This window comes from Theropithecus gelada, chromosome 15 (assembly GCF_003255815.1).
Source record: "Theropithecus gelada isolate Dixy chromosome 15, Tgel_1.0, whole genome shotgun sequence".
NCBI classification, from domain to species: Eukaryota; Metazoa; Chordata; class Mammalia; order Primates; family Cercopithecidae; genus Theropithecus; species Theropithecus gelada.
In genome coordinates, this window is record NC_037683.1 from 1,421,552 (window position 1) to 1,447,938 (window position 26,387).

General features: G+C 55.4%; 3 protein-coding genes across 6 annotated transcripts in view; all 3 read right to left on the reverse strand.

The window, feature by feature from the left end:
* Window positions 1-394, reverse strand: part of RABL6 (RAB, member RAS oncogene family like 6) — a 33,847-nt gene extending 33,453 nt beyond the window's left edge. For all 3 annotated transcript variants that reach the window (XM_025358946.1, XM_025358947.1, XM_025358945.1), the window contains exon 1: window positions 4-394. In XM_025358946.1, coding sequence (XP_025214731.1) covers window positions 4-133 — 130 coding nt within the window. In that variant the 5' untranslated portion in view covers window positions 134-394. The remainder of the gene's footprint in view (window positions 1-3) is intronic.
* Window positions 395-575: 181 nt separating this feature from the next.
* CCDC183 (coiled-coil domain containing 183) lies at window positions 576-13,057 on the reverse strand. The gene is made up of 14 exons (XM_025358949.1): window positions 12,720-13,057; window positions 9,640-9,761; window positions 9,073-9,150; window positions 8,690-8,857; window positions 8,358-8,462; window positions 5,447-5,569; window positions 4,012-4,137; window positions 3,824-3,878; window positions 3,215-3,315; window positions 2,074-2,234; window positions 1,644-1,812; window positions 1,449-1,559; window positions 1,250-1,346; window positions 576-745 (listed from the first exon to the last, which is right to left on the reverse strand). Exons 1-14 carry the CDS (start codon window positions 12,787-12,789, stop codon window positions 627-629), a joined length of 1,605 nt encoding a protein of 534 aa, XP_025214734.1. The 5' UTR covers window positions 12,790-13,057; the 3' UTR covers window positions 576-626.
* A 2,798-nt stretch (window positions 13,058-15,855) lies between these two features.
* TMEM141 (transmembrane protein 141) lies at window positions 15,856-17,807 on the reverse strand. Of its 2 annotated transcripts, XM_025358950.1 has the most exons (5): window positions 17,707-17,807; window positions 17,351-17,417; window positions 17,098-17,181; window positions 16,770-16,877; window positions 15,861-16,311 (listed from the first exon to the last, which is right to left on the reverse strand). In XM_025358950.1, the coding sequence occupies exons 1-5, from the start codon at window positions 17,758-17,760 to the stop codon at window positions 16,259-16,261; spliced, it is 366 nt and encodes a 121-aa protein (XP_025214735.1). In that variant the 5' UTR covers window positions 17,761-17,807; the 3' UTR covers window positions 15,861-16,258. The 2 variants fall into 2 exon arrangements, with proteins under 2 accessions (XP_025214736.1, XP_025214735.1); XM_025358951.1 differs by lacking the exon at window positions 17,098-17,181 and having other exon boundaries at window positions 15,856-16,311.
* Between the last annotated feature and the right edge of the window lie 8,580 nt (window positions 17,808-26,387).

Genomic DNA, 26,387 nt, shown 5'->3' on the forward strand with positions numbered 1-26,387 from the left:
CACTGTTGTACTGCACCCCCTTGGCGAAGCGCCTCTGCAACGCCTGGTTCATGGACTGCAGCCCGGCGGGGATGTTCTTGTCCCGGCCCGGGGCCTGCTCCGACCCCACTAGCTTCTTCAGGGCGGAAAACATCTTCCCGCTTGGACGTCCCAGCCCGGGCGCGGCCGGCGAGCTCAGCGGCGGCGGGGAAGGGGTGCGACTCGCACCATGTCCTGGCGGCCCCGGTCCCCCCGGAGGCCGGAGCCGGCGCGGTCAGAGACCGGGGCGCAGCCTCGAGCGGCGACTCGGGAACCTCAGCGGCTGCTGCTCCGCTCCGGCCCCCGCGGCCTCCGGCACGGCCGCTCTCCAGGAGTCAGCGCCGCCATCTTGGCGCCGGCTCGGCGGGACGCGAGGGGCGCGCGGCTACAGGGCGTCGCGAGGGCCATGGGGCGCGGCGCGCGCGGCCGGCGCATGCGCAGGTCGTTCTGGCGCGCAGTTCCCGGCCCCGGCCGCCTCCTCGCTTAGAACCTCTCCGAGAATCCTGCGTGCCCGGTGCGCCTCTCCGAGAGCCCGGTCGCCCCAGCGTCCGCAGCAGTCCTGGAAAAATGTTTATTTGTGTAACAAAGCAGGGAGCGGGGCGGCAGGGCTACTTCTTCTTCTTCTTGGCCGCCTTGAGCTTCGCCTCGATCAGCCGCTGCGCCTGCTTCTTGATCTCGGCGCGCGAAGGGACATAGCTGTGGTCCACGTCGGCGAACTGGAAGGTGTCTGCGGGCGGAGGCAGCGGCTCGCACACGGGGCTAGCCCACCCAGGCACAGCCGCCCGACCCGCTATCACCCCGGCCCTCTACAGACCCGGGCCAGGTGCCTTGCCCCAGGGACAGCCCCAGTGTGCCGGGAGGACTCAGCCCAGCCCATCCTCAGCGGCTCACACTGCCCTGCCTAGCCTTTCCCGCGGAAACCCCAGTGGAGGCTCTGGCCCAGGCCTTCCCCGCCCTCCTCCCTGCTCCAGCCCTGGTGCCTCTCCTGCGGGCCTGTCTGGCATGTCATGCCTCCTCCTTTCGGAGAAATTAATAAGGTATTTCAGTGGCTTTAGCCTCCCCATGGCATCACTAAGTCACCTCCATCAATTGAAGTCCTGCAGGTACAACTGATGCACCCTGTAGCCCCGCTGTGCCTCCAGGATATCCCGGTGGGATGGGAGTCAGCGCCACCCCCACCTCTGTTCCAGCCACCCGCCTGCAGCCCGAGCCCCAGCTCCGGAGCCTGTACCGATCATATCCTCCTCGCGGTCCTCAAAGCTGATCCTGGTGTTGTACTTCTCCTTCAGAGTCGAGGACTCCAGGGCATCCCTCACCTTTGTGTCACCCTGCAGGGCAAAGCCCCCTTCAGCCGTGCAGACACTGTGAACGGGGGGCTGTCAGCTTTGAGGGGACGTGGGCTGTGCAGGTTCCTCCCAGCCCGGGGCTACCTCCTCGGTCCTGGACATCGTCTGCACTCTGTCAGCCAGGTATGTGAGCTTCCCCTCGCAGTACGCCAGCTTGCTGTTCAAATCGAGGGTGTCGGAGGGCACTTCTTCTTTCTGTAGGCCGGGAGGAGGGTCTCATCTCCCCTCTGGCCCTGCCCAGGGACCCCATGTGTGGCAGCTCTGCCTCACTCCCGGTACCTGGGTTGCAGGCAAGGTGATGCCCATTAGCCGGACATAGAGGTTGTCGATGCCCGTCTGGATGGTCAGCAGCAGCTTCTGGCCCTTGGTCATGTTGCTCTGCGCGAGCTGGAGCCTCTCTTCTTCCTCTTTTAGCATGTCTGTCATCTTCTTCTCAATGGACTTGAAGCTGCAGAAGGCAATAGGGACACAGCAGTGAGGGGCACAGGCCTGAGGGCCACGGTGGGCCACCCAGGAGCCCAGTCTTGAGTTGGGTTCTGTGCTAGAGTCGGCGACTCAGAAGCTCAGGTGTGTGCAAGTCCCCCGGCCCCTCTGTGGGACACACAGGCTTGTTGGCAGTGGGTACACTCCCAGCTCCCAGCCTGGCTGCAGCCCAGGGGCCTTCATGAGACCATGGTGGGTGACCCGCAGCCCCAGAAGCCCGGGGCACCTGATGGAGCTAGGCTGCTGGCGGAACTTGAGCACGGCCTCCTCCAGCTCCAGGTGCTTCACCAGGGCCTTCAGCTGCAGCCGCCGCTCCTCACAGTCCTCCATCTGCAGCTCCAGGTTCTCCTCCGTGTTCCTCTGGGCCAGGAAGCGGCCAGCGATGTCCTGGCCATTCCAGGGGAGAGAGAAGCAGATGTGGGCCAGGAAGGTGGGCAGAGGGGGCTTCACAGAACTGGTTTCTTCTGGGCCCCTCCCAGAGGCTAGTGCACTTTCTTTTTTATTTTTTTTGAGACGGAGTCTCCCTCAGTCGCCCAGGCTGGAGTGAAGTGGCGCTATCTCGGCTCACTGCAAGCTCCGCCTCCCGGGTTTACGCCATTCTCCCACCTCAGCCTCCCGAGTAGCTGGGACTAGAGGCGCCCGCCACTGCGCCCAGCTAATTTTTTATATTTTTAGTAGAGACGGGGTTTCACCGTGTTAGCCAGGATGGTCTTGATCTCCTGACCTCGTGATCGTCCCGTCTCGGCCTCCCAAAGTGCTGGGATTACAGGCTTGAGCCACCGCGCCCGGCCAAGTGCACTTTCTCTGCACTCATTCACAAGTGTGATCACAGCTCACTGCAGCCTCAACCTCCCAGACTCAAGCGACCCTCCCACCTCAGCCTCCTGAGTAGCTGGGACCACAGGTGTGCGCTACCACACTCAGCAGGGGTGAAACATTTTGTGGGTGTCATTGCACATGACCCTCATGGCAGGCAGAGAGAGTAGATAACCCCGTGTAGAGATAAGGGGATCATCACTGAGGGGCACTGTGTCACTCGAGTCACTTGTCTGACAGTGGACAAGCTTGTGTCAGGGCAGTGGCTGGGAACTCAAGGCCTGATAATAATAAATGCAGATGGGATTAAGATAAAAGGATTTGGGGCGACCGAGGGAGCTGCCACTTTGTGTGTCCATTCCAGAGCACCTGCAGACCCCAGCCCAGCTCAGCCACCCTCCTGCCATGCTCCGGGAGCGCCAGGGGCATTACCCAGATATGAGAGGCTCAGCCACCCTCCTGCCATGCCCTGGGAGTGCCAGGGAGCATTACCCAGACGTGAGAGGCTCAGCCACCCTCCTGCCATGCTCCGGGAGCATCAGGGGCATTACCCAGACGTGAGAGCACCGTACAGCGCTCTTGACCTTCTCCACCACAGCAGTCACGCCCGCCTGGTATTCCATTTCCGCTGTGGAGGTCTCTTGTCTCCTTACTGGCAGAGCAGAGGGGAGGGGCAGTCAGCATGCAGGGATGGCTCAGGGGCTCTGTGTAAGACCACCGGACACCTCTGTACCTGCCCAGCTGTTGTGGAGGCCACCCAAGGCACAGGCGTCCTTCAGAGGTGCCTGCTCCCCCACCTGCTCCCTCCTCAGTCCAGCCCTGCAGGGACCCCCCAGGCAGCCCCAGAGCAGAGGCGGACCTGAAATAGCGTGGCACTGTGGGCCCAGTGGTACCTCTCAGAGGCAGCTTAGGGGTCAGGTTGCTCATCCTCTGCCGTCATTGGGGACTGGGCCCTTGGGTGCTGGGGCCAGCATCTCTGAGGCCACATTTGGCTGCAGGCTCTCAGCCTCTCGGGGGAGAGGCAGGGACCTGTCCTTCCCTTCACCCTGGCGACTGCATGTCACACCTGGCCTCAGGCTGACCTGATCTGTTGGCCCGAGCCAGTGCCGAACTCTCCTTGGGACCCTGGCTGGGGGGCAGGTGGGGAGCTGAGCACTTACATTTCAGGGTCTCCATGCTCATCAGGTTGGAGGGGAAGTCCAAGTCCATCTGGCCCTGATGGGAGGTGGGAGCGGGGAAGGGATGAGACATCCTTGATAGGGAGTGGGCCCAAGTGGTGGCCCTGAGCCTGTGTCCACCCCGCTGTTGTGGGGACAGGCAGCTGGCTGGGCCCTGGCCTGGGGCTCACCCGGCGGTACTTCTCGCTGGTCTCCTTCGTGTGGATCTTGTCGATCAGCTTCTTCTGCTGGTTGAGCCGGTTCTCCCTCGCCCTGCGCTCCTCGATGAAGGACGCCTCCCTTTGCCTCATGTTCCTCTGGGGACACGTGGGTGGGCACGTGGTTGGGGAGCTGTCTCAACAAGGCCCCTCATAGCACTAAAGCCAGCGGGCAGTTGGCCATCCTCACCTTACTAGACTTCAGAACTGCATCCCCGGCCACTGGCCACACCATCTTCCTAAACCACTCATGCCCATGCCTGTGGCCCCTCCGCTCAGGACCCTCCTTGCCCATGCCTCTCAGAGCATGTGCCAGCCCACACACTCTGCTGCCCTCCAGCCCCTGGCCCCCAGCTGCCTCCTGGCCAGGTCCACGTAGAACTCCCAGAAGTGGATTCAGCCTGCCTGAAAACAGATTCATCCTCTTCCCCAAAACCTGGCCTCTTCCAGCATGCCCTTGAGTAGCTAAAACCACCATTTGTCCACCCCTGCTCATGCATCCCAGACACTGCTCTCGCCCTCGCCACTCAACGTTGCCAGTGCTTAGTGGGGTTACCTCTCGAGGACTTCTCGGCTCCGTCACTCCTGGCCACCCCTTCACCACCCCGGGCCTGCCTAGGTGATCAACGCTTCTGCCCTGGCACCTTCCAGTCCCCGCAGCCTGAGCGCACCCTTTCTGAAGCACAGACCTGGGCACATCTTCCCTCCACCTCCTCCCAGGGCTCTAGGTCAGTCCTTGGGCCCCCGGCCCAGCCGCCTCCATGGACTCCTGGGGCCTGTGCCTCTGCAGCTTTCACTGCCCTGGCCACACACTGCTGCCTGTATCACGCCCCTCCTGGCCCAGGGCCTTTGCCCAAGTTGTACCTCCTCCTCCCTAGCCCTGGCCACCCCCGACCTTTGCGGGTTCACTCCCTCAGCCCAGCTCGAGCACCTGGAAAGCCATCTGCCACCCCACCTCTCTCTGCCAAGCTGGCCTGGGGCTGTGTGGCATTTCTTCATGGACTACTGGATGAGTGCCACCCACTTCAGGAGGATGGGGCCTGCCTGTTCCGGTCCCTGCTGTATACCCAGAGCCTTGCAGGGGCCTTGGCACCCACTGGGTGAATGGGTGACCCCCGCCTTGGCCCGGCCAATTCTCCCTCTTCTCTACTTCATGGCTCCTGTGCCTGGTGGAACCTGCTCTGTCCAGTGGGTGAGCAGAGCAGCCTGTCCGGGCTGGCCACTGGATCCTTCCAGGGATTGTAGGCAGTGTGGGCATGGGGGTCTCCTGAGGGACCCTGGCCAGGAAGACACAAGAGAGCCAGCCCTGGAGGGCCCCCAGCCCTGGGCCCTGAGCTCACCTTGACCTCATCCGAAGATGGAAGAGAGCCGGCCCTGGAGGGCCCCCAGCCCTAAGCCCTAAGCTCACCTTGACCTCATCCGTGATCATCATGGCGTCTTGGGACATGATCTTCATATCCGACAGCTCCGCGCAGTAGTTGACCACGAGGTTCTGCAACTTGTCCAGCTCGATGGGGTATCCTGCCAGCACCTGTGTTAAATGAGGTTCTCTTGTGGCCTCTAGAGTGGGCTGCAGTTGTCCCCAGCTTTCATCTCCAGACTGAGAGCCTTCAGAACAGTGATAGGTTCTGCTCTGTGGCCCTGGTCACCTCCTCCACTCCCCGCTGGGCACAAAGCTGATGAAAGGAAGTGTTTCACAGGGAGTGGGCAGTGCTGGGCTGGTGAACTCTTCCACCACCTAGGGTCCAGCAACCCAGAGACACTGAAAGAGTTTGTGATGAAATGATCTGCAGAAAAGGCTGACTCCGAAACCCAGGGAGGTTTGGGGCAGCTTTGCTTTGAAGTGAAGCAGAGGGGCTCAAGACATGGGCTCGGGGTCAGAGAGGATTCGAGGCCAACGCAGCTTCTGACCAGCTAGCTTGGCTGTGTGACACTGGGAAAGTTACTTAACCTCTCTGAGTGTCCCCATTTGTAAGATGATGGTTCGTTCAGAAGGTTGTCGTAGGCCGGGCGCGGTGGCTCACGCCTGTAATCCCAGCACTTTGGGAGGCCGAGTCGGGCGGATCACGAGGTCAGGAGATCGAGACCATCCTGGCTAACACGGTGAAACCCCGTCTCTACTAAAAAATACAAAAAAACTAGCCGGGCGAGGTGGCGGGTGCCTGTAGTCCCAGCTACTCGGGAGGCTGAGGCAGGAGAATGGCATGAACCCGGGAGGCGGAGCTTGCAGTGAGCTGAGATCCGGCCACTGCACTCCAGCCTGGGTGACAGAGCAAGACTCCGTCTCAAAAAAAAAAAAAGAAGGTTGTCGTCAGGATGAATTGAGAGTGTGAAAGGATGGCCGGGCGCGGTGGCTCAAGCCTGTAATCCCAGCACTTTGGGAGGCCGAGACAGGCGGATCACGAGGTCAGGAGATCGAGACCATCCTGGCTAACCCGGTGAAACCCCGTCTCTACTAAAAAATACAAAAAACTAGCCGGGCGAGGTGGCGGGCACCTGTAGTCCCAGCAACTCGGGAGGCTAAGGCAGGAGAATGGCGTAAACCCAGGAGGCGGAGCTTGCAGTGAGCTGAGATCCGGCCACTGCACTCCAGCCTGGGTGACAGAGCGAGACTCCGTCTCAAAAAAAAAAAAAAGTGTGAAAGGAATTATTTAGCCCAGAACCAGGTACATACGTGCTCAGGATGGCTTTGCTAGAGTATTTTGTTTTCAGTAACTACAAGTATAGGTCGGGTGCAGTAGCTTACCCCGTAGTCTCAACAATGGGAGGCCGAGGCGGGCGGATAATGAGGTCAGAAGTTCAAGACCAGCCTGGCCAACATAGTGAAACCCTGTCTCTACTAAAAATATAAAAAATTAGCTGGGCGTGGTAGTGGGTGCCTGTAATCCTAGCTACTCAGGAGGCTGAGGCAGGAGAATCGCTTGAACCCGGGAGGCGGAGGTTGCAGTGAGCCGAGATCGCACCACTGCACACCAGCTGGGGCAACAGTGTGAAACTCCATCTCAAAAAAACAAAACCACAAGTGTAGAATCTTCATTTTTAAAAATATGGACGACTATGGGAATTATTGTTTGTTTTTTCCATTGTTCTGAGACTGCGTCTTGCTCTATCACCCAGGCTGGAGGGCAATGGTGCGATCTCGGCTCTCAACAATCTCTGCCTCCTGGGTTCAAGTGATTCTTGTGCCTCAGCCTCCTGAGTAGCTGGCATTACAGACGTGCACCACCATGCCCGGCTAATTTTTGTATTTTTAGTAGAGATGGGGTTTCACCATGTTGGCCAGGCTGGTCTCGAACTCCTGACCTCAAGTGATCCACCTGCCTTGGCCTCCCAAAATGCTGGGATTACAGGCATGAGCCACCATGCCCAGGCCAGGAATAATTATTTTTTAAGTGTGTATGTTCTAAAAAGAAGGCGCTACCGCGGGGAGAGAAAGCACCCAGGTGAAGGAGGGGCATGGACAGGGGTGGGGAGAGGGGTGGGCCCAGGAAGGATAGAGGGGCAGGGCTTCCAGGTGAGCCAGTAGGATCAGGGGCCAAGGCAAGAGGGACAAGCAGAGGACGGAGCTGAGAGCCACCTGGACTGGGACCGCAGCAGGAAAGAGCTGCGATGCCACCCCATCCACCACTCTCCTAAAGTGCACTGCTGTCACCTTCCTGGAGCATGGCTCTCCAGAGCGCCCCTTTGCCCAGTCTTAGGGTGAGGGTGTTTGGGGGGCTTCGCCTGCCCCCCTTTCCAGCTGGCTCTCGGCCCCGTCCACAGGTTGCTCCTCTTAGCATCTCCTGTGCTCTCCTTCCCCATCTACAGTCCATCTGGAGCAGGTTCTGTTTTGTGGCAGCCTGAGGGGCGGTGCTCAGCCTCCCATGAAGGGGGTCTTCCCTCACAATCGGACTGCTGGCTGCCTTTGGCCTCGTCTGCAGGGAGCAGGGCGGGTGGGCTGGCTGGGACGGCAGCAAGCCGTGCTTACAGGCCCAGCGGACCCTCAAAGGTGCAAGGACTTTCTGAGGGTGCAGGACCTGTCTCTGACTCTCAGAGGCCCAGGCAATGAGAAAATGACGGGCAAGATACAAACAATACTAAATTATTTAATGCATGCAAGAAAGTCCGAAGAATTCCGATACACCCCACGATGTGCTCTTTTGGAATAGCCAAAAATGAAGTTTTATAAAACGTTTTCCACATGCCTTGGCGTCCTGCGTAGCCGGTGCTCCAGCAGAGCTCCCTCTCTGGCGGGTGCGGGGTGGCTCCGCCCCAGGACGCTCCCGCCCCTCCCAGATCCCAGCTCCGGACCCCCGCCCTCCCCGGGCCGCTGGGCTCACTGTCTTCAGATAATCCAGCAGGTCCAAATACAGCAGGTGGATGTTCTGGCTGGTGATGATCTTGATCACTGTCTTCTCGATGTTGTTCTCCAGCTGGCGGATGATCTGGGGCGGACCGAGGGCGCAGTGAGAGGGCGTGGGGACCTGCCGCCCGATGGTGTCGGGGCTGGGCTTTCTCCGGAGGGGGTCGTGCTCTCTTAGCCCCGCCCCTCCATTGAGCCCTCCCCAGTGGACCCGCCCCTCCCGCGAGTCCCGCCCCCCGGTGGCTCCGCCCCTCCCGTGAGCCCGGCCCCAGTGGAGCCCGCCCCGCCCTCCCAGCCCCGCCTTTCCACCTGCAGCAGCCGCAGCTCCTCCTTGCTGGCGTCCGGCTGGCTCCGCAGGCTGGCCAGCTCCAGCTGCATGCTCTCCAGCTTCTGCCCGCGCCGCCGCACCAGGTGGATCAGTAGGTTGTGCGTGTTCACGCGGTCGAAGACGTACTTGCGCAGCTTCTCCCGCGCCACCTGGGTCGGGAAGGGCACCGCCCGCTCGTGGTTGCGCAGGGGGCCGCCATGGAGCTCGCCAGCAGGCGGGCGGATGGAGGCTCATGGCAACCCTCACAGGCACCCTGGGGCTGGGCACCTGCTCCGTCCCTTGTCGGCTCCGCAACATCTAGTGGGCGGGGTGCGCTGGCAGGGGTGGGGAGGGTTGGGTCTCGAGGCCCCTCCTGCCTGGTTACCTCCATGGTACTGCGGCAGTGCGCCAGTCGCAAAGGCAAGTTTTTCCCGCAGGCCTTGGAGATGGTCCACTGGTCATACTGCGGAGCGGCGGCGGCTGAGCTAGGACGGGCCCTTTGCTCACCCGCAGCCGCTGGCCCCTCCAGGCATTCTCCCCAGGGCCTCTTGTATCCCATTCCAGCCCAGTAGCGAGACCCCTGCTCTCACGAAGAGCAGAGAGCCGCGGGACTCCATCCTGGCCATCCAAGTTCGGAGGCGATGTGGTGGGGGGGTATGCAGAGGCGGGCCCAGGTGTCCCCTAGCTGGCCGGAGAGCCAGAGGGGGCCCCTGCTGCAGGATGTGGGCTCACAGAAGCCAAGCCCTCCGGGGTGGGTGATGGGGAACCTGCCCATCGGATGCTGGGGTGACTGGAGCCCAGGGCACAGGTCCTAGCAGAGCCCCTCCTCACATGCCCCCTGGATCCAGAAAGATTGGGGTGGGGGCGAGAGGAGGTGCCCGCCCTCCGAGTGTGTGTGTTCTCAGCTCCTGCCCTGCTCCCCAGGCAGAGGGCAGGGGCGGCATTTGTGCACCTTCTTGGCCAAAGCCCAGTCCTGGGCCCCGCGGTGGATGTTGCTGCGCAGGAGAGCCAGCGTGGCCTTGTTCTGGTCCGTATTCTCTTTCATCCCCTGGATCTGGAGTGCCCGACACTGCTCTGTGGGCAGGTGGAGGGGACACAGTGGCCAGGATTGGGCCAAGGGCCTGGCCTGAAATCCCCCGGGGGAGGCTCGCATCAGGGAGGCCCCAGGGTCCAGGGGGACGCCGCCTCCACGGCCAAGATCCCTCCTCCGCCCTGTCCTGGGGGACACCCCTCCACTGCCCAGCAGCAGCTGTCTGAAGGGCTCTCAGTGGACAGGTGCGGGGAGGTGGACAAGTGGGGAGGGTGAGGCAAAGGAGAGGGATGGCAGGGTCCTGTGGTCCCTTCCGGATCTGCTGCCCATGGAAGTAGGCGGGCGTTTTCCTGTCCCTTCTGGCTTTGGAGCCTGTGTTGCTCTTATGCTCACAAGTCTCCCTGAAGCCCCACTCTCTGATTCAGTCCCTCCATGCAGATCCCTTTGATCCCTTCTCCCAGCTCTGTCAGGGAGTGGGCAATAAGGGGTCGGTTTGCTCCTCCATGTCCTCGATTGTGCTGGTATTAAAACTAAAAGTCGGCCGGGCGCGGTGGCTCAAGCCTGTAATCCTAGCACTTTGGGAGGCCGAGACGGGCGGATCACGAGGTCAGGAGATCGAGACCATCCTGGCTAACACGGTGAAACCCCGTCTCTACTAAAAAGTACAAAAAAAACTAGCCGGGCGAGGTGGCGAGCGCCTGTAGTCCCAGCTACTCGGGAGGCTGAGCCAGGAGAATGGCGTAAACCCGGGAGGCGGAGCTTGCAGTGAGCAGAGATCCGGCCACTGCACTCCAGCCTGGGTGACAGAGCGAGACTCCGTCTCCAAACAAAAAAAAAAAAAAAAAAAAACAAAAAAAACTAAAAGTCCTAGGTCGGGCGCAGTGGCTCATGCCTGTAATATCAGCACTTTGGGAGGCTGATGTGGGCAGATCACCTGAGGTCAGGAGTTCAAGACCAGCCTGGCCAACATGGCGAAACCCCATCTCTACTAAAAATACAAAACTAGCTGGGCGTGGTGGTGTATGCCTGTAGTCCTAGCTACTCAGGAGGCTGAGGCAGAATTGTTTGAACCTGGGAGGTGGAGGTTGCAGTGAGCTGAGATTACACTACTGCACACCACCTGGATGACAGAACGAGACTTTGTCTCAAAAAAATAAATAAGCTGGGCATGGTGGCTCATGCCTGTAATCCCAGCATTTTGGGAGGCTGAGGTGGATGGATCACCTGAGGTCAGGAGTTTGAGACCAGCCTGGCCAAGATGGTGAAACCCAGTCTCTACTAAAAACACAAAAATTAGCTGGGCGTGGTGGTGGGCGCCTGTAATCCCAGCTACTTGGGAAGCTGAGGCAGGAGAATCACTTGAACCCGGGAGGCAGAGGTTGCAGTGTGCTGATATTGCACCATTGCACTCCAGCCTGGGCGACAGAGCGAGACTCCATCTCAAAATAAATAAATAAATAAAAATAAAAATACAAAAATTAGCTGAGTGTGGTGGCGTATGCCTGATGTCCCAGCTAACCAGGAGGCTGAGCCAGGAGAATCGCTTGAACCCAGGAGGGGGAGGTTGCAGTGAGTCAAGATCATGCCACTGCACTCGAGCCTGTGTGACAGAGCGAGACTCCATCTCCAAACAAACCCCTAAAAGTGAAGGGGGCCTGCCCCTCCACACCTGCAGGTATTTCCCATCAGGTGGGATGAAAGACTGAGAAAAGAAGACACAGATGCCAGGTGTGGTGGCTCACACCTGTAATCCCAGCACTTTGGGAGGCTGAGGTGGGCGGATCACGAGGTCAGCAGATCAAGACCATCCTGGCTAACACGGTGAAACCCCGTCTCTACTAAAACTACAAAAAATTGACTGGGCGTGGTGGCAGGCACCTGTAGTCCCAGCTACTTGGGAGGCTGAGGCAGGAGAATGGCGTGAACCCGGGAGGCGGAGCTTGCAGTGAGCTGAGATCATGCCACTGCACTCCAGCCTGGGCGACAGAGTGAGACTCCATCTCAGAAAAAGAAAAGAAAAGAAAAGAGACACAGAGACAAAGCATAGAGAAAGAAGAGTGAGCCCAGGGGACTGGCACACTCGGCATGCAAGGACCTGCACCAGCCCCGGTCTCTGAGTTCCCTCAGTATTCTCTGATCATTATTTTTACTCTTGGTGAGGGGAGTGTGGCAGGACAACAGGTGGGGAGAAGGTCAGCAGGGAAACGTGAGCAAAGGAATCTGTATCATGAATAAGTTCAAGGAAAGGTACTGTGCCTGGATATGCACATAGGCCAGATTTATGTTTCACGTTACACAAACATCTCAGTGTAGCAAAGAGTGACAGAGCAGTATTACTGCCAGCATATCTCGCCTCTAGCCACAGGGCAGTTTCCTCCTATCTCAGAATAGAACGAATGGGAACGGTCAGCTTTACACCGAGACATTCCATTCCCAGGGATGAGAAGGCAGAAGACAGAAGCCTTCCTCTTATCTCAACTTCGAAGAGTCCTCCCTGTTCACTCCTCCTCAGTACAGACTCTTTATGGCTGTCGGGTTGGGGGACGGTAAGATCTTTCCTTTCCCACAAGGCCATATCTCAGGCTGTCTCAGTGGGGGAAACCTTGGACAATACCCAGGCTTTCTTGGGCAGAGGTCCTTGTGGCTTTCTGCAGTGCACTGTGTCCCTGGTTAATTGAGAATGGAGAATGGCGATGACTTTTACCAAGCATACTGCCTGCAAACATATTGTTAACAAGGCATACCCTGCACAGCCCTAAATCCATTAAACTTTGCTTCAATCCAGCACACGTTTCTGTGAGCACAGGGTTGGGGCTACAGTTACAGATTAACAGCATCTCAAAGCAGAACAATTTTTCTTAGTAGAGATCAAACTGGAGTTTCTTATGTCGTCCTTTTCTACATAGACACAGTAACAAGCTGGTCTTTCTTTTCCCCACAAAAAGTTGTGCACCCAGAAACCCCCAGATGGGCAAGGGAGACTGGTCATGGTGCAGGCTCACCCTGGAGCCGAGTGATGGTCTTCAGCTCCTGGGTCTGCTCCTCCACGTCTGTCTCGCTGTGCCTCCTCATGGCTGCCCTCTGGCCCCCCAGGGACCCTGTGTGCCTCAGAGCTTCCCTGGGCTCAGCTGGCTCAGAGCTGCCACTCAGCTTGTCCCCAGAACCTCAGCCCATTATGATGAGAGCCAGGATTCCCAGTGCCTGGGCAACCCTGGAATTGCAGGGCCTCCCTGCCCCATTCTGCCCCCAGCCACCTTGGGGTGGCCTCCAGACGTGTGTCCTAATTGAAACGGGTCTCCTGGCAGCTGCTTGAGGTTTAGGAGCTCTGCTGGGCGGATGTGCACCAGCACCCCACACCTGCACTGGGTTCCCTCCCTGGCCCCTCCCATGCCCCAAGCCATCCTCCACAAAGCAGCAGGATGAGCTTGCTAAAACTGTTCTGAAACGGCCTTCCGGGACCTCCCTCTGCACCCCCCACCTCCAGCCCCAAGTCCAAACTGCATGCCCTGGGTAACCTGGCTCTTGGGATACCCCCGCCTTATCTCTTCTGACTTCTGTCCCTGACCTCTCTGTGCTGCCTGGAGCCCACACTGCTTCACCCCCACTTTGCTTTGGGAATTACTGGGTCTTGGGTTCATGTGTCACTCCAGAAGGGGTAAGTTCTCCATCTCTGCACCCCCTCCACCCTTCCCTTAGAGGGGAGTGCCTGGAGCACCAGGCAGCCTGGAACTCTGTGGGGTATGCACGAGATACGGTACTTCTTCCCAGCCTTGCCTTAGTAGGCTCAGGCAGCCATAACAAGGTGCCACTGGCCAGGTGCGGTGGCTCACACCTGTAATCCCAGCACTTTGGGAGGCTGAGGCGGGTGGGTCACCTGAGGTCAGGAGTTTGAGACCAGTCTGGTCAACATGGTGAAACCCCGCTTCTACTAAAAATACAAAAATTAGCCCAGTGTGGTGGCAGGTGCCTGTAATCCCAGCTACTTGGGAACCCAGGAGGTGGAGGTTGCAGTTAAGCTGAGATCAGGCCACTGCACTCCAGCCTGCATGAGAGAGTAAGACTCCATCGCAAAACAAAACAAAACAACAACAACAAAAAAAAACAAGGCGCCACCGACTAGGGGGTGTGAACAGCAGCCTGGAGGCTGGGGGCTGAGATCACGGGTCAGCAGGGCTGGTGTCTCCTTAGGCCCCTCTCCTTGGCTTGCAGATGCTGTCTTCTCTGTGTCCTCACGTGGCCGTCCCTCTTGTGTGTCTATGTCCTAATTTCCTCTTCTTATGAGGACACAAGTCCTGTTGGATTAGGGCCCACCCCAATGACCTCATTTGACCTTCATGACCTCTGGAAAGCCCCTGTCTCAAACACAGACATGCAGAGATACTGGGGGTCAGGGCCTCAAAACAGGAATGTGAGGGGACCCAAGCCAGCCTGACAATGGCCTTCGCCCATGTGCTGTCATATAGATCCCTTCCCTTTCTGGTCACTGTTTTTGGAAAGCCAGTCCAGGAAAACTCCAGGTTCTGCCTCCTCTCCCTCCCACCCAGGCCTTACCCTCAGGGTGCTGGGATGTCCTGCTAAGGGTGTGGTTCGCTCATCTCCCCCTTGTTCTTGGGGGCCAGGCTTGGAATCTAGCTGAGGCAGAGCCTACCTGCTGTCCTTCTTCCTCAGATGTAAAACACCTGAATTTTAGTGGGCGCATGGCTGCCCAGAGCACTCTGCCTTCCTGAGCATCCTGGCACTGGATGCACCTGATGACTTTGTTCAGGTCAACAGAGCGAGAGCAGCAGTGGCAGGCAAGCTGCCCTCTCTCTTCCCTCTTAAATGAGATAAAGACACAATGGTCGGAGCTGGTGCAGCCACCTGGGGCCATCAGGCAGATTTGGGAACAGAGGCCACTACAGCAGGGAACAGACTGAAACGAGCCTGGTCCCTGATTCCCTGTCAACCCTGGACCACTCAGTTGTACTTTTACGTGAAAGAAAAATAAAGCTCGGCCAGGCGCGGTGGCTCACGCCTGTAATCCCAGCACTTTGGGAGGCTGAGGCGGGCGGATCACCTGAGGTTGGGAGTTCGAGACCAGCCTGACCAACATGGATAAAAATACAAAATAAAAATACAAAAGTAGCTGGGCATGGCGGCGCATACCTGTAATCCCAGCTACTGGGGAGGCTGAGACAGGAGAATCGCTTGAACCTGGGAGGCGGACGTTATGGTGAACCGAGATTGCACCATTGCACTCCAGCCTGGGCAACAAGAGCAAAACTCCATCTCAAAAATAAATAAATAAATAAATACAAATTAGCCAGGCGTGGTGGTGGGTGCCTGTAATTGCAGCTACCTGGGAGGCTGAGGCAGGAGAATGGCTTGAACCGGCGAGGTGGAAGTTGCAGTGAGCCGAGATTGCGCCCTTGCGCTCCAGCCTGGGTGACAGAGCGAGACTCTGTCTCAACAACAACACAAAAAACAGAAAAATAAAGCTCTATCTTGCTGAAGCCACTGTCACCTTGAGCTTCCTGTCACTTTGAAGGCCAAGTAGGTACTCAATAAACTTCCTTTCCAGTGCCTGGCAAGGTGAGGCGTGGGGGCTGAGCTGGGTCTGGGGCAGCAGGGACCATGCTGTGGGCCTTCAGTGCTGCGGGGAAGCCAGCTGTAACGCTGATGGACTTGTGGAGGTTCTGTCTGGTCTCCACCTCTTCTCCCTCTTGGGGCTCCGGGCTGTGGGCAGACTTGCCTACCCAGAAGCTTTCTTTCTGCACAGACACAGCTACAACAGGCTAGCTCTGCCTCTGGGGAGTGACTTCGGCTAACAGACGAGTGGGGAATGACAGGCAGGTGGGCGTGACCCACAAGCTGCCCAGCAGCCAGGCTCTGGCCAGCCTAGCCCCTTTTGCTCTGCCTCTACCTGCCAAGTGCTGCAGAGGTAGACCCCCATACAGAGAGGCTGTGGTGGTGTCACGCGGCCTACAGGGCTGGTGCGAACATCTGATTCTGGGGTTCGGCGTTGGGAACTTCCTTGTACATCCTCAGTATGTAACTTGCATGTGATCCTCATATATCAACTGTAGGGTAATAAAGGTGTCCTGTGACCTGTCATCATCTTACCCTTCTGGTTTGTTTTTCACCTGCTCAGGTAGAAACTTGGGTGGAGAGAAGGATAAGCCATTTATTAACCCCACACCCCTAGCACCAGCTAGCACAAGTCCTAGCACCTTGGACTTGTCGGAGGTGCAGGGGCTAGAAAGGGAATGACAGAGTGCACAAGCCCCTTCTACCCCATGCCCCCTAGGTGGTGGCCCCCAGACACACCCTCTCTGCTGGCAGTGCAGACCATCCGTCCCGATACCCTAGAGGAGAACCACCAGCTAGAGGAGGGCGCCTTCTGCTCCAACTTTCTGGGCAGGTCCCAGGCTGGGGCAGCGGCCGTCTGCAGAGGTTTATCAGGCCTGGCCAGGCATGCGGACAGAGGATATGACCGGGGTACCCTAGGGTGTGGGGAGGGTCAGCCTGGGGTCGGGGGGCATGAAGGCTGTGTTCCAGACTCCTACTGCCCCCAATCCTCTGTGCCCCGGCTGGAGCTCTCCTGGCTTCGCCGATCTGTAAGAGGCAGAGAGAGACAAGCTTGAACCAGACCCGTGGCGTGGCGTCACTGTGCCCATTTTATCATGGCAGAAACTGGGTTCTGTAACAAGGACAACAGGCAGTGGGGGCCAGGCCTGGGACCAATGCAGGGCTTCTCAATCCAGCCTCACTCCTCTTGGGTGCCCACGTGGCTGCGGTGGCCTTGCCACACCCCTCAGTCCATGCCCTTCCTCTCAATCTCAGGGGCACTCCAGCCCCTCTTGGTTCTTTCTCCTGCAAAGGGAGATCTCCAAGATCTGTCTACAGCGCCCACCCCCAGCTCCAACCCATCTGGGAGTCACATGCTGAGGAGACCGGACCAGAGGGAGGGACCCTGTCTAGCCTATCACGTGGGGCACCCAGGCTTGGCTGCCCAAAACACTGGGCGCTGGAGCTGTGGCGTTCACTTCTCGCTAACCCCCAGGCTCTCTCACCTGTGCTCATGTCTTTGGGGAGCTGCCCGGTCTCCAGGAAGAGCCAGAGGTTGCTGCATTTCTTCGACTCCACTCTCGTCACCCCATAGCTGGCCACAGAGCCTGCAACTGTGGAGCAGGACATGGAAGGGGGCTGGGGCCTTTGTGCTTCTCAGGATAAGAGAAGCGGGCACAGGCTACCTCCTGACAGACGGGGTGGGTGGGCTCAGGTGGGGCTCCCGCGGAGACCTGGGGCTCCATGTCAGAGTCAGGAACGCAGAACCACAGCCCCAACGCTAGCAGAAACCCACGGCTCAAAGAGACCAGGCAGGGGCCCTGGAGTACCCACCCACGGCCACTAGTAGGCTCCACTGCAAAGGGTATGGAAACTTCCTCTGAATGAACATCTGCAAACCAAAGGCCATGCCGGTGCCTGCAAAGAGCCGAGGTCCCCATCAGCCTGTACCCGGGGCTGGCCGGGACCCACCTGGCCAGGCCCCCAGCACCTGCGGGCAGGTGACTTGGCGCCCCCTGCTGGGGAGCCAGGGCGGGGCACGAGGGTGCGTTCTCTCCCAGCCGCAGGGCACCTGGACGCAGCCTACCTGTGACGAAGGTGAAAACGCCCTTCATGAAGGCGTGTGACTGGCATGCGGCATACTCCCCGAGTCCCTGGGGTGGCAGAGCGGGGGATGAAGGCTCGGTCCCCTGCCCTCTCCCTTCATCGCCTCTCCTGTCCTTCCTCTGGGCACACCCTGGTTGTGGAGGAGTGAGACCCTGGGCGCTTGGACACGTCCCACCTCCCCTATGCCCACCTGGACGCCCTGAGCCCCCTAGCAAGAGAGTGCCCCCAGCCTCCGCCACTCTTCCCTGACGAGGGCACCCCCACGCCCCAGCCCCTCTGCCTCGCTCAGGTCAGCTTCTGGGATCTGAGGCCCGCGTCCCAGACCGGCCTTCTCACCGGGTGCCTGGCAGCCACGGCGTCGTCCACCCGGGACAGGCCCAAGTTCACCATAGTTGGCAGGGCTCGGGGAGCGGGCCTGCGCAGGCGCAGGCGGAGGAGCGGAGCAGGGACCTGGGGGTGTGGCCTAGAGGACAGGCCTGCGCAGTTGCGGTCGGAGGGGCGGGGCCAGGATCTGGGGGCGTGGAACAGGCGGAGGGGGCGGGGCCTAGGAGACGGGGCCTGGGGGCGGGCCTGCGCTGCAGCAGGCGGAGGGGGCGGGACCTGGGAGACGCGGCCTGGGGGCGGGGCCTGAGAGATAAAACCTGGGAGCCCGCTTGCGCAGGCGGAGGTGTCGGGTTCCAAGAGGCGGGGCCTGCGGGGGTGCAGGCGGGTGGGCCAGGGTCTTGGATTGGGGGCGGAGCATGGGTCGAACCTGCTGGAGCGCAGGGGAGAGGGGTGGGGACTGGGGCCTGGCCACGCCTCTAGGAGCTTGGGGCCTGTGACCTCCGGCGACGACTGGGCGGGGCGAAGGCGGGCGTCGGGCGGGGCGTGGCTGAGAGCGCACTCTCCTTCCCCGGCCTGGCGTCCTTCCCACACTCGCAGAGGGCTAATGATTGTCGGTGTTATTTTGCTTAAGGACTAGAATCGGGTATTGAATCTCTAATAAGCGACCATAAGGAGTGGGGATGTATAAAATTACTGTTGCCGGGCGCGGTGGCTCACGCCTGTAATGCCAGCACTTTGGGAGGCCAAGGCGGGCGGATCACCTGAGGTCAGGAGAGCGAGACCATCCTGGCTAACACGGTGAAACCCCGTCTCTACTAAAAATGCAAAAAAATTAGCTGGGCCTGGCGGCGGGCGCCTGTGGTCCCCGCTACTTGGGAGGCTGAGGCAGGAGAATGGCGTGAACCCGGGAGGTGGAGCTTGCAGTGAGCCGAGATGGCGCCACTGTACTCCAGCCTGGGCGACTGAGCCAGACTCCGTCTCAAAAAAAATAAAATAGAATAAAATTAGTGCTTAGCAAAGTGGTTCTGTAACCAGCAGCTTAGCAACTGAGCCTCAAACTCCTTCTTTTTTTTTTTTTTTGCATGACAGTCTTTACTTTTAAATAATTATTGATACACCAAGTAATAACATGTACAGTTCTTGAATTCTATCATCTAGTAATTTTGATTAAGAGAAACTAAAATCAGCCCAAACAATTCCACTAGTATTCACTGGTGTAACCATTAGTAAGAACGGAAGACTTCAAGGCAGGCTGCTGCTTCACGCAGGTTACGAATAACTATTTACTACTTTTTCATGGATAAAGCCCCTGACCTTCAAGAAAGTGTTAGGGAAAAAAATTATTTAACCCCTTCCTTTCTTCAAAGAATTACGTCTTTTTAAAAACTAGATTAAAGAAAGAAAAAGTCATCACTGATATCCATGTTGCTTGAGTCAAAACGCATAGGAAAAAAGACAACATATAATCATTAAATTCCTAAGAAATATGAGGTAAAAAGATGAAATCTTGGCCAGGCGCGGTGGCTCATGCCTGTAATCCCAGCACTTTGGGAGGCCGAGGCGGGTGGGTCACAAGATCAGGAGTTCAAGACCAGCCTGGCCAAGATGGTGAAACCCCGTCTCTACTAAAAATACAAAAATTAGCTGGACGTGGTGGCAGGTGCCTGTAATCCCAGCTACTCGGGAAGCTGAGACAGGAGAATCACTTGAACCTGGGAGGCAGAGGTTGCAGGGAGCCAAGATCGTGCCACTGAACTCCAGCCTGGGTGACAGAGTGAGACTCTGTCTCCAAAAAAAAAAAAAAGCTGAACTCTTTAGATAATTTCTAAGTCTGTACAAAAAAGCTAGATTTGCTACTCTCCAGAAAGTGGAAGGGCCTACTCTATAATATATGGAAATAATTTAATGCCATTTATGGGGAAAAGAAAGAGAGATCAGACTGTTACTGTGTCTATGTAGAAAAAGGAAGACATAAGAAACTCCATTTTGATCTTCATTTTGATCTGAACCAAGAAAAATTCTTCTGCTTGAAAATGCTGTTAATCTGTAACCTTAGCCCCAACCCTGTGCTCACAGAAACATGTGCTGTATTGACTCAAGGTATGAGGGATTTAGGGCTATGCAGGATGTGTCTGCAGGCAGTATGCTTGGTAAAAGTCATCGCCATTCTCCATTCTCAATTACCCAGGGACACAACGCACTGTGGAAAGCCACAGGGACCTCTGCCCAAGAAAGCCTGGGTATTGTCCAGGTTTTCCCCCACTGAGACAGCCTGAGATATGGCCTCGTGGGTGTGGGGAAAATAAAGAGAGATCAGACTGTTACTGTGTCTATGTAGAAAGAGGTAGACATAAGAGACTCCATTTTGTTCTGTATTAAGGAAAATTCTTCTGCCTTGAGATGCTGTTAATCTGTAACCCTAGTCCCAACCCTGTGCTCGCAGAGACACGTGCTGTGTTGACTCAAGGTTTAATGGATTTAGAGCTATGCAGGATGTGCCTTGTTAAACAAGTGCTTGAAGGCAGTATGCTTGTTAAAAGTCATCACCACTCTCTAATCTCAAGTACCCAGGGACACAATATACTGCGGAAGGCCGCAGGGACCTCTGCCTAGGAAAGCCAGGTATTGTCCAAGGTTTCTCCCCATGTGATAGTCTGAGATATGGCCTCATGGGAAGGGAAAGTCCTGACTGTCCCCCAGCCCGACACACCGACACCGACACACCGACACCGACACCGTAAAGGGTCTGTGCTGAGGAGGATTAGTAAAAGAGGAAGGCCTCTTTGCAGTTGAGATAAGAGGAAGGCATCTCTCGCCCGCTCATCCCTGGGAATGGAATGTCTCGGTGTAAAGCCCAACTGTACATTCTATTTACTGAGATAGGAGAAAACCGCCCATGGCTGGAGGTGAGACAGGCTGGTGACAATACGGCTCTCCTACTCTTTACTGCACTGAGATGTTTGTGTAAAGTCAAACCTAAATCTGGCCTACGTGCACATCCAGGCACAGTACCTTTCCTTAAACTTATTTATGACACAGATTCCCTTGCTCACATGTTTTCCTGCTGACCCTCTCCCCACCATTACCCTGTGGTCCTGCCACATCCCCCTCACTGAGGTAGTAGAGATAGTGATCAATAAATACGGACGAACTCAGAGACCAGTGCCGGTGCAGGCCCTCACTTGCTGAGCCCCGGTCCCCTGGGCCCACTTTTCTTCCTGTATACTTTGTCTCTGTGTCCTATTTCCTTTTCTCAGTCTCTCGTCTCCACCTTGTGAGAAATACCCACAGGTGTGGAGGGGCAGGTCCCCTTCATCTGGCACCCATCGTGGGTTCCCTTCTCTAAGGTGAAGATATGCTACAGTGTGATCGTTGAGGACAAATCAATGAGAGGTTCCCAAGGACGTCCATGGTCAACCTTGCAGTAAGCTTGTGTGCTCGGAGAACCCAGGGTAACAATGGGACAAACTGATGGTAAATATGCCTCTTATCTCAGCTTCATTAAAATTACTTTAATGAGAGGGGGAGTTAAAGCCTCTACAGAAAATCTAATTACGCTATTTCAAACAATAGAACAATTCTGCCCATGGTTTCCGGAACAAGGAACTTTAGATTTAAAAGATTGGGAAAAAAATTGGCAAAGAATTAAAACAAACACATAGGGAAGGTAAAATCCATCCCACTTACAGTAGGGAATGATTGGGCCATTATTAAAGCAGCTTTAGAACCGTTTCAAACAGGAGAAGATAGCATTTCAGTTTCTAATGCCCCTGAAAGCTGTGTAAATAGATTGTGAAGAAGAGGCAGGGACAGAATTCGAGAAAGGAACGGAAAGTTCACATTGTAAATATGTAGCAGAGTCTGTAATGGCTCGGTCAACGCGAAATGTTGGCTACACTCAATTACGGGAGGTAATATATTCTGAACCATTAAAATTGGGGAGAAAAGGTCCGGAATTATTGGGGCCATCAGAGTGTAAACCACAATGGCCAACTCCTCCTCCTGCGGTTTCAGATGCCGGTAACATTAGAACCTCAAATGCAGGTTAGACAAGTACAAACCCCAGGAGAATATCAAATAGAAAAGGATAGAGTCTATCCCGGCAATGCCAATCCAGACACAGGATCCAGAATATTAGCCGGTAGAAAATAAGACCCAACCGCCGGTAGCCTATCAATACTGGCCGCCAGCCGAACTTCGGTACCGGCCGCCCCCAGAAAATCAGTAGGGACAGTCAGGAAGGTTTCCAGCACCCCAGGGCAGGGCGCTACAGCCGCAGCCGCCCACTGTGAGACTTAATCCTACAACACCACCTAGTGGACAGGGTAGTGTATTACATAAAATTATTGAAAAGACAAGAAAACAAGGAGATATTGAGGCGTGGCAGTTCCTGGTACTATTACAGTCCATACCGCCTGGAAAAGGGGCCCAAGAGGGAGCACCTCCCTGAGCCGATGCCAGATATGAATCCTTTTCTGTGAAAATGCTAAAAGACATGAAAGAGGGCGTAAAACAGTATGGACCCAACTCCCCTTACATGAGAACATTGTTGGATTCCATTGCTCACGGAAATAGACTTATTCCTTATGATTGGGAAATTTTGGCCAAATAGTCACTCTTACCTTCTCAATTTTTACAATTTAAGACCTGGTGCGTTAATGGGGCACAAGAACAGGTCCAAAAAAATAGGGCTGCCAATCCTCCAGTTAACATAGAGGCAGATCAACTCTTAGGAACAGGTCAAAACTGGAGCACTATTAATCAACAAGCAGTAATGCAAAATGAGGCCATTGAGCAAGTTAGAGCTATCTGCCTTAGGGCCTGGGAAAAAATCCAAGACCCAGGAACCGCCTGCCCCTCGTTCAATACAATAAGACAAGGCTCTAGAGAGCCCTACCCTGATTTTGTGGCAAGACTCCAAGATGCTGCTCAAAAGTCAATTACCGATGAGAATGCCTGTAAGGTCATAGTGGAGTTGATGGAGTACGAAAACGCCAATCCTGATTGTCAATCAGCCATTAAGCCATTAAAAGGGAAGGTCCCGGCAGGGCCAGATGCAATCTCAGAGTACGTCAAAGCCTGTGATGGAACCGGAGGGGCTATGCATAAAGCTATGCTTATGGCTCAAGCAATAACTGGGGTCACTTTAGGAGGACAAGTTAGAACATTTGGGGGAAAATGTTATAATTGTGGTCCAATTGGTCATTTAAAAAAGAATTGCCCAGTCTCAAATAAACAAAATATAACAAATCAAACTACAACCGCAAAAACTAAAGAGCCACCTGGCCTGTGTCCAAGATGTGGAAAAGGAAAACATTGGGCTAATCAGTGTCGTTCTAAATTTGACAAACATGGGCAACTGTTGTTGGGAAATGGGAATAGGGGCCAGCCTTAGACCCTGCAACAAACTGGGGCATTCCCGATTCAGGCTTTTGTTCCTCAGGGTTTTCAGGGACAACAGCCTCCACTGTCACAAGTGCCTCAGGGAATGCGCCAGTTACCACAATACAACAATTGTCCCCACCACAAGCGGCAGTGCAGCAGTAGATTTATGTGCTATGCAAGCAGTGTCTCTGCTTCCAGGGGAGTCCCCACAAAAAATCCTCACAGGGGTATATGGCCCATTGCCCGAGGGGACTGCAGGACTCATCTTAGGAAGATCAAGTCTAAATCTAAAGGGAGTTCAAATTCATACTGGTCTGGTTGATTCAGGCTACAAAGGCAAACGTCAGTTGGTTATTAGCTCCTCAATTCTTTGGAGTGCCAGTCCAGGAGACACTATTGCTCAATTATTACTCCTGCCTTATATTAAGGTTGGAAACAGTGAAATAAAAAGAACAGGAGAGTTTGGAAGCACTGATCCAGTGGGAAAAGCTGCATATTGGGCAAGTCAGGTCTCAGACAGCAGACCTGTGTGTAAGGCCATTATTCAAGGAAAACAGCTTGAAGGGTTAGTAGACACTGGGGTGTGGGTAGAAAACCACCCAGGTACCGAGGCAAGAAACTGAAGGCACAAGCTGTTCCAATATGATAAAGAAAATAGGATAAGAGAAAGTTATATTAGAAATAGGATATAGAGGCTGGGTGCGGTGGCTCAAGCCTGTAATCCCAGCACTTTGGGAGGCCGAGACGGGCGGATCATGAGGTCAGGAGATCGACACCATCTCTAACACGGTGAAACCCCGTCTCTACTAAAAAATACAAAAAACTAGCTGGGCAAGGTGGCGGCGCCTGTAGTCCCAGCTACTCGGGAGGCTGAGGCAGGAGAATGGCGTGAACCTGGGAGGCAGAGCTTGCAGTGAGCCGAGATCCGGCCACTGCACTCAGCCTGGGCGACAGAGCGAGACTCCGTCTCAAAAAAAAAAAAAAAAAAAAAAAGAAATAGGATATAGAGATGATTATATATGGTTATTATCAATCATTTGTTTTTAGTATTAATCTTTTTATTGTTATTATAACCAATGAAAAACCAGGCCATACAGAGTTAGGAGCTGAAGGGACATTGTGACAAGTGACCAGAAGACGAGAGTGTGAGCCCTCTGTCACGTCCAGACAGGGCCACTTGAGGGCTCCTTGGTCTAGCGGTAGCGCCAGTGCCTGGGAAGGCACCTGTTACTTAGCAGACCTTGGTTTAGCCAATGCCTGGGAAAGCACCTGTTACTTAGCACACCTTGGTTTAGCCAGTGCTTGGGAAAGCACCGTTACTTAGCAGACCAGGAAAGGGAGTCTCCCTTTCCTCAGGGGAGTTGGAGAACACTCTGCTCCACCAGCTCTTGTGGGCGGCCTGACATTAGCCAGGCCTGCCCGCAGTCGTCCGGAGGCTTCAATGTCTCCCCGTGGTGCTGTGCTTCAGTGGTCACGCTCCTTGTCCACTTTCATGTTCCGCCTGTACACCTGGCTCCCCCTTTTAAGTTCTTAGAAGGCAGCAGTAGCAGAATTAGCAAAAGTATTACAGTCTTTGATCTCTCTGATAAGTTCGTGGAAGATAGGCTGACATATGCTGTCCTCGCTCTCTGCTGTGGCTACCACAAAGGGAAAGGCTCCCTGTCACGTGGACACGTGACTTGATTGACCTCATCAATCATTTGAGATGACTCACATTCCTTACCCTGCCCCCTTGCCTTGTATACAATAAATAGCAGTGCGTCCAGGCATTCGAGGCTGCTGTCCAGGCATTCGAGGCTGCTACCGGACTCCAACATAGCCTCCTGGGCCCAGCTGTCTTTCATACTCTCTCTTAGTCTCGTGTCTTTCTTTCTACAATCTCTTTTTTTTTTTTTTTTTTTTGAGACGGAGTCTCGCTCTGTCCCCCAGGCTGGAGTACAGTGGCGTGATCTTGGCTCACTGCAAGCTCCGCCTCCCGGGTTCATGCCATTCTCCTGCCTCAGCCTCCTGAGTAGCTGAGACTACAGGTGCCCACCACCACGCCCGGCTAATTTTTTTTGTATTTTTAGTAGAGACGAGGTTTCACCATGGTCTTGATCTCCTAACCTTGTGATCCGCCCGCCTCGGCCTCCCAAAGTGCTGGGATTACAGGCATGAGCCACCGCGCCTGGCCTCTTTCTACAATCTCTTGTCTCTGCACACGAAGAGAAAACCCACAAGGTTTTGCAGGGCTGGACCCTACACTGGGGCGATGTCTCTACCATTGCTTTGGATCAGTGGCCAAGAAACTTGCCAAAACAAAAGACGGCTGCAAGTTTGGTGGGTGTAGGCACTGCCTCAGAGGTGTATCAAAGTACTATGATTTTACATTGTTTAGGGCCAGATAATCAAAAAAGTACTGTTCAGCCAATGACTACTCCAATTCCTGTTAATCTGTGGGGTTGAGATTTATTACAACAAAGGGGTGTGGAAATCACTATGCCCGCTCCATTATACAGCCTCATGAGTCAAAAAATCATGACTAAAATGGGATATGTACCGGAAAAAGGACTAGGAAAGAGTGAAAACGGCATTAAAGTCCCAACTGAGGCTGAGGGAGCTCAAGGAAAAAAAGGGAATAGGGTATCCTTTTTAGGGGCAGCCACTGTAGAGCCTCCAAAACCCATTCCATTAACTTGGAAAACAGAAAAACCTGTATGGATAAATCAGTGGCCGCTACCAAAACAAAAACTGGAGGCTTTACATTTATTAGCAAAGGAACAATTAGAAAAGGGACATACTGAGCCTTCATTTTCGCCTTGGAATCCTCCTGTGTTTGTAATTCAGAAAAAATCCAGCAGATGGCCCATGCTAATTGAATGAAGAGCCGTTAATGCCGTAATTCAACCCACGGGGATCTCCAACCCGGGTTGCCCTGTCGGGTCATGATCCCCAAAGATTGGCCTTTAATTATAATTGATCTGGGCCGGGAGCGGTGGCTCACGCCTGTAATCCCAGCACTTTGGGAGTCCGAGGTGGGTGGATCACAACGTCAGGAGATCGAGACCATCCTGGCTAACACGGTGAGACCCCGTCTTTACTAAAAAATACGAAAAACTAGCCGGGCAAGGTGGCGGGAGCCTGTAGTCCCAGCTACTCAGGAGGCTGAGGCAGGAGAATGGTGGGAACCCGGGAGGCAGAGCTTGCAGTGAGCAGAGATCCTGCCACTGCACTCCAGCCTGGGCGACAGAGTGAGACTCCGTCTCAAAAAAAAATTATAATTGATCTGAAGGACTGCTTTTTTTTTTTTTTTTTTTTTTTTTTTTTTT

What these genes read in the sequence shown, in the direction of transcription:
- CCDC183 (XM_025358949.1), bottom strand. Translation starts at nt 12,789, where the DNA reads ATGAGGAGGCACAGCGAGACAGACGTGGAGGAGCAGACCCAGGAGCTG. An exon ending in ACTGCCGCAGTACCATGGAG is followed by an intron (nt 8,858 to 9,072) that starts GTAACCAGGCAG and finishes TTCCCGACCCAG; the next exon opens with GTGGCGCGGGAGAAGCTGCG. An exon ending in TCACCTTGCCTGCAACCCAG is followed by an intron (nt 1,560 to 1,643) that starts GTACCGGGAGTG and finishes CCCGGCCTACAG; the next exon opens with AAAGAAGAAGTGCCCTCCGA.
- TMEM141 (XM_025358950.1), bottom strand. Translation starts at nt 17,760, where the DNA reads ATGGTGAACTTGGGCCTGTCCCGGGTGGACGACGCCGTGGCTGCCAGG. An exon ending in CCGTGGCTGCCAGGCACCCG is followed by an intron (nt 17,418 to 17,706) that starts GTGAGAAGGCCG and finishes CTGCCACCCCAG; the next exon opens with GGACTCGGGGAGTATGCCGC. An exon ending in GAGCCTACTAGTGGCCGTGG is followed by an intron (nt 16,878 to 17,097) that starts GTGGGTACTCCA and finishes CCTGCTCCACAG; the next exon opens with TTGCAGGCTCTGTGGCCAGC.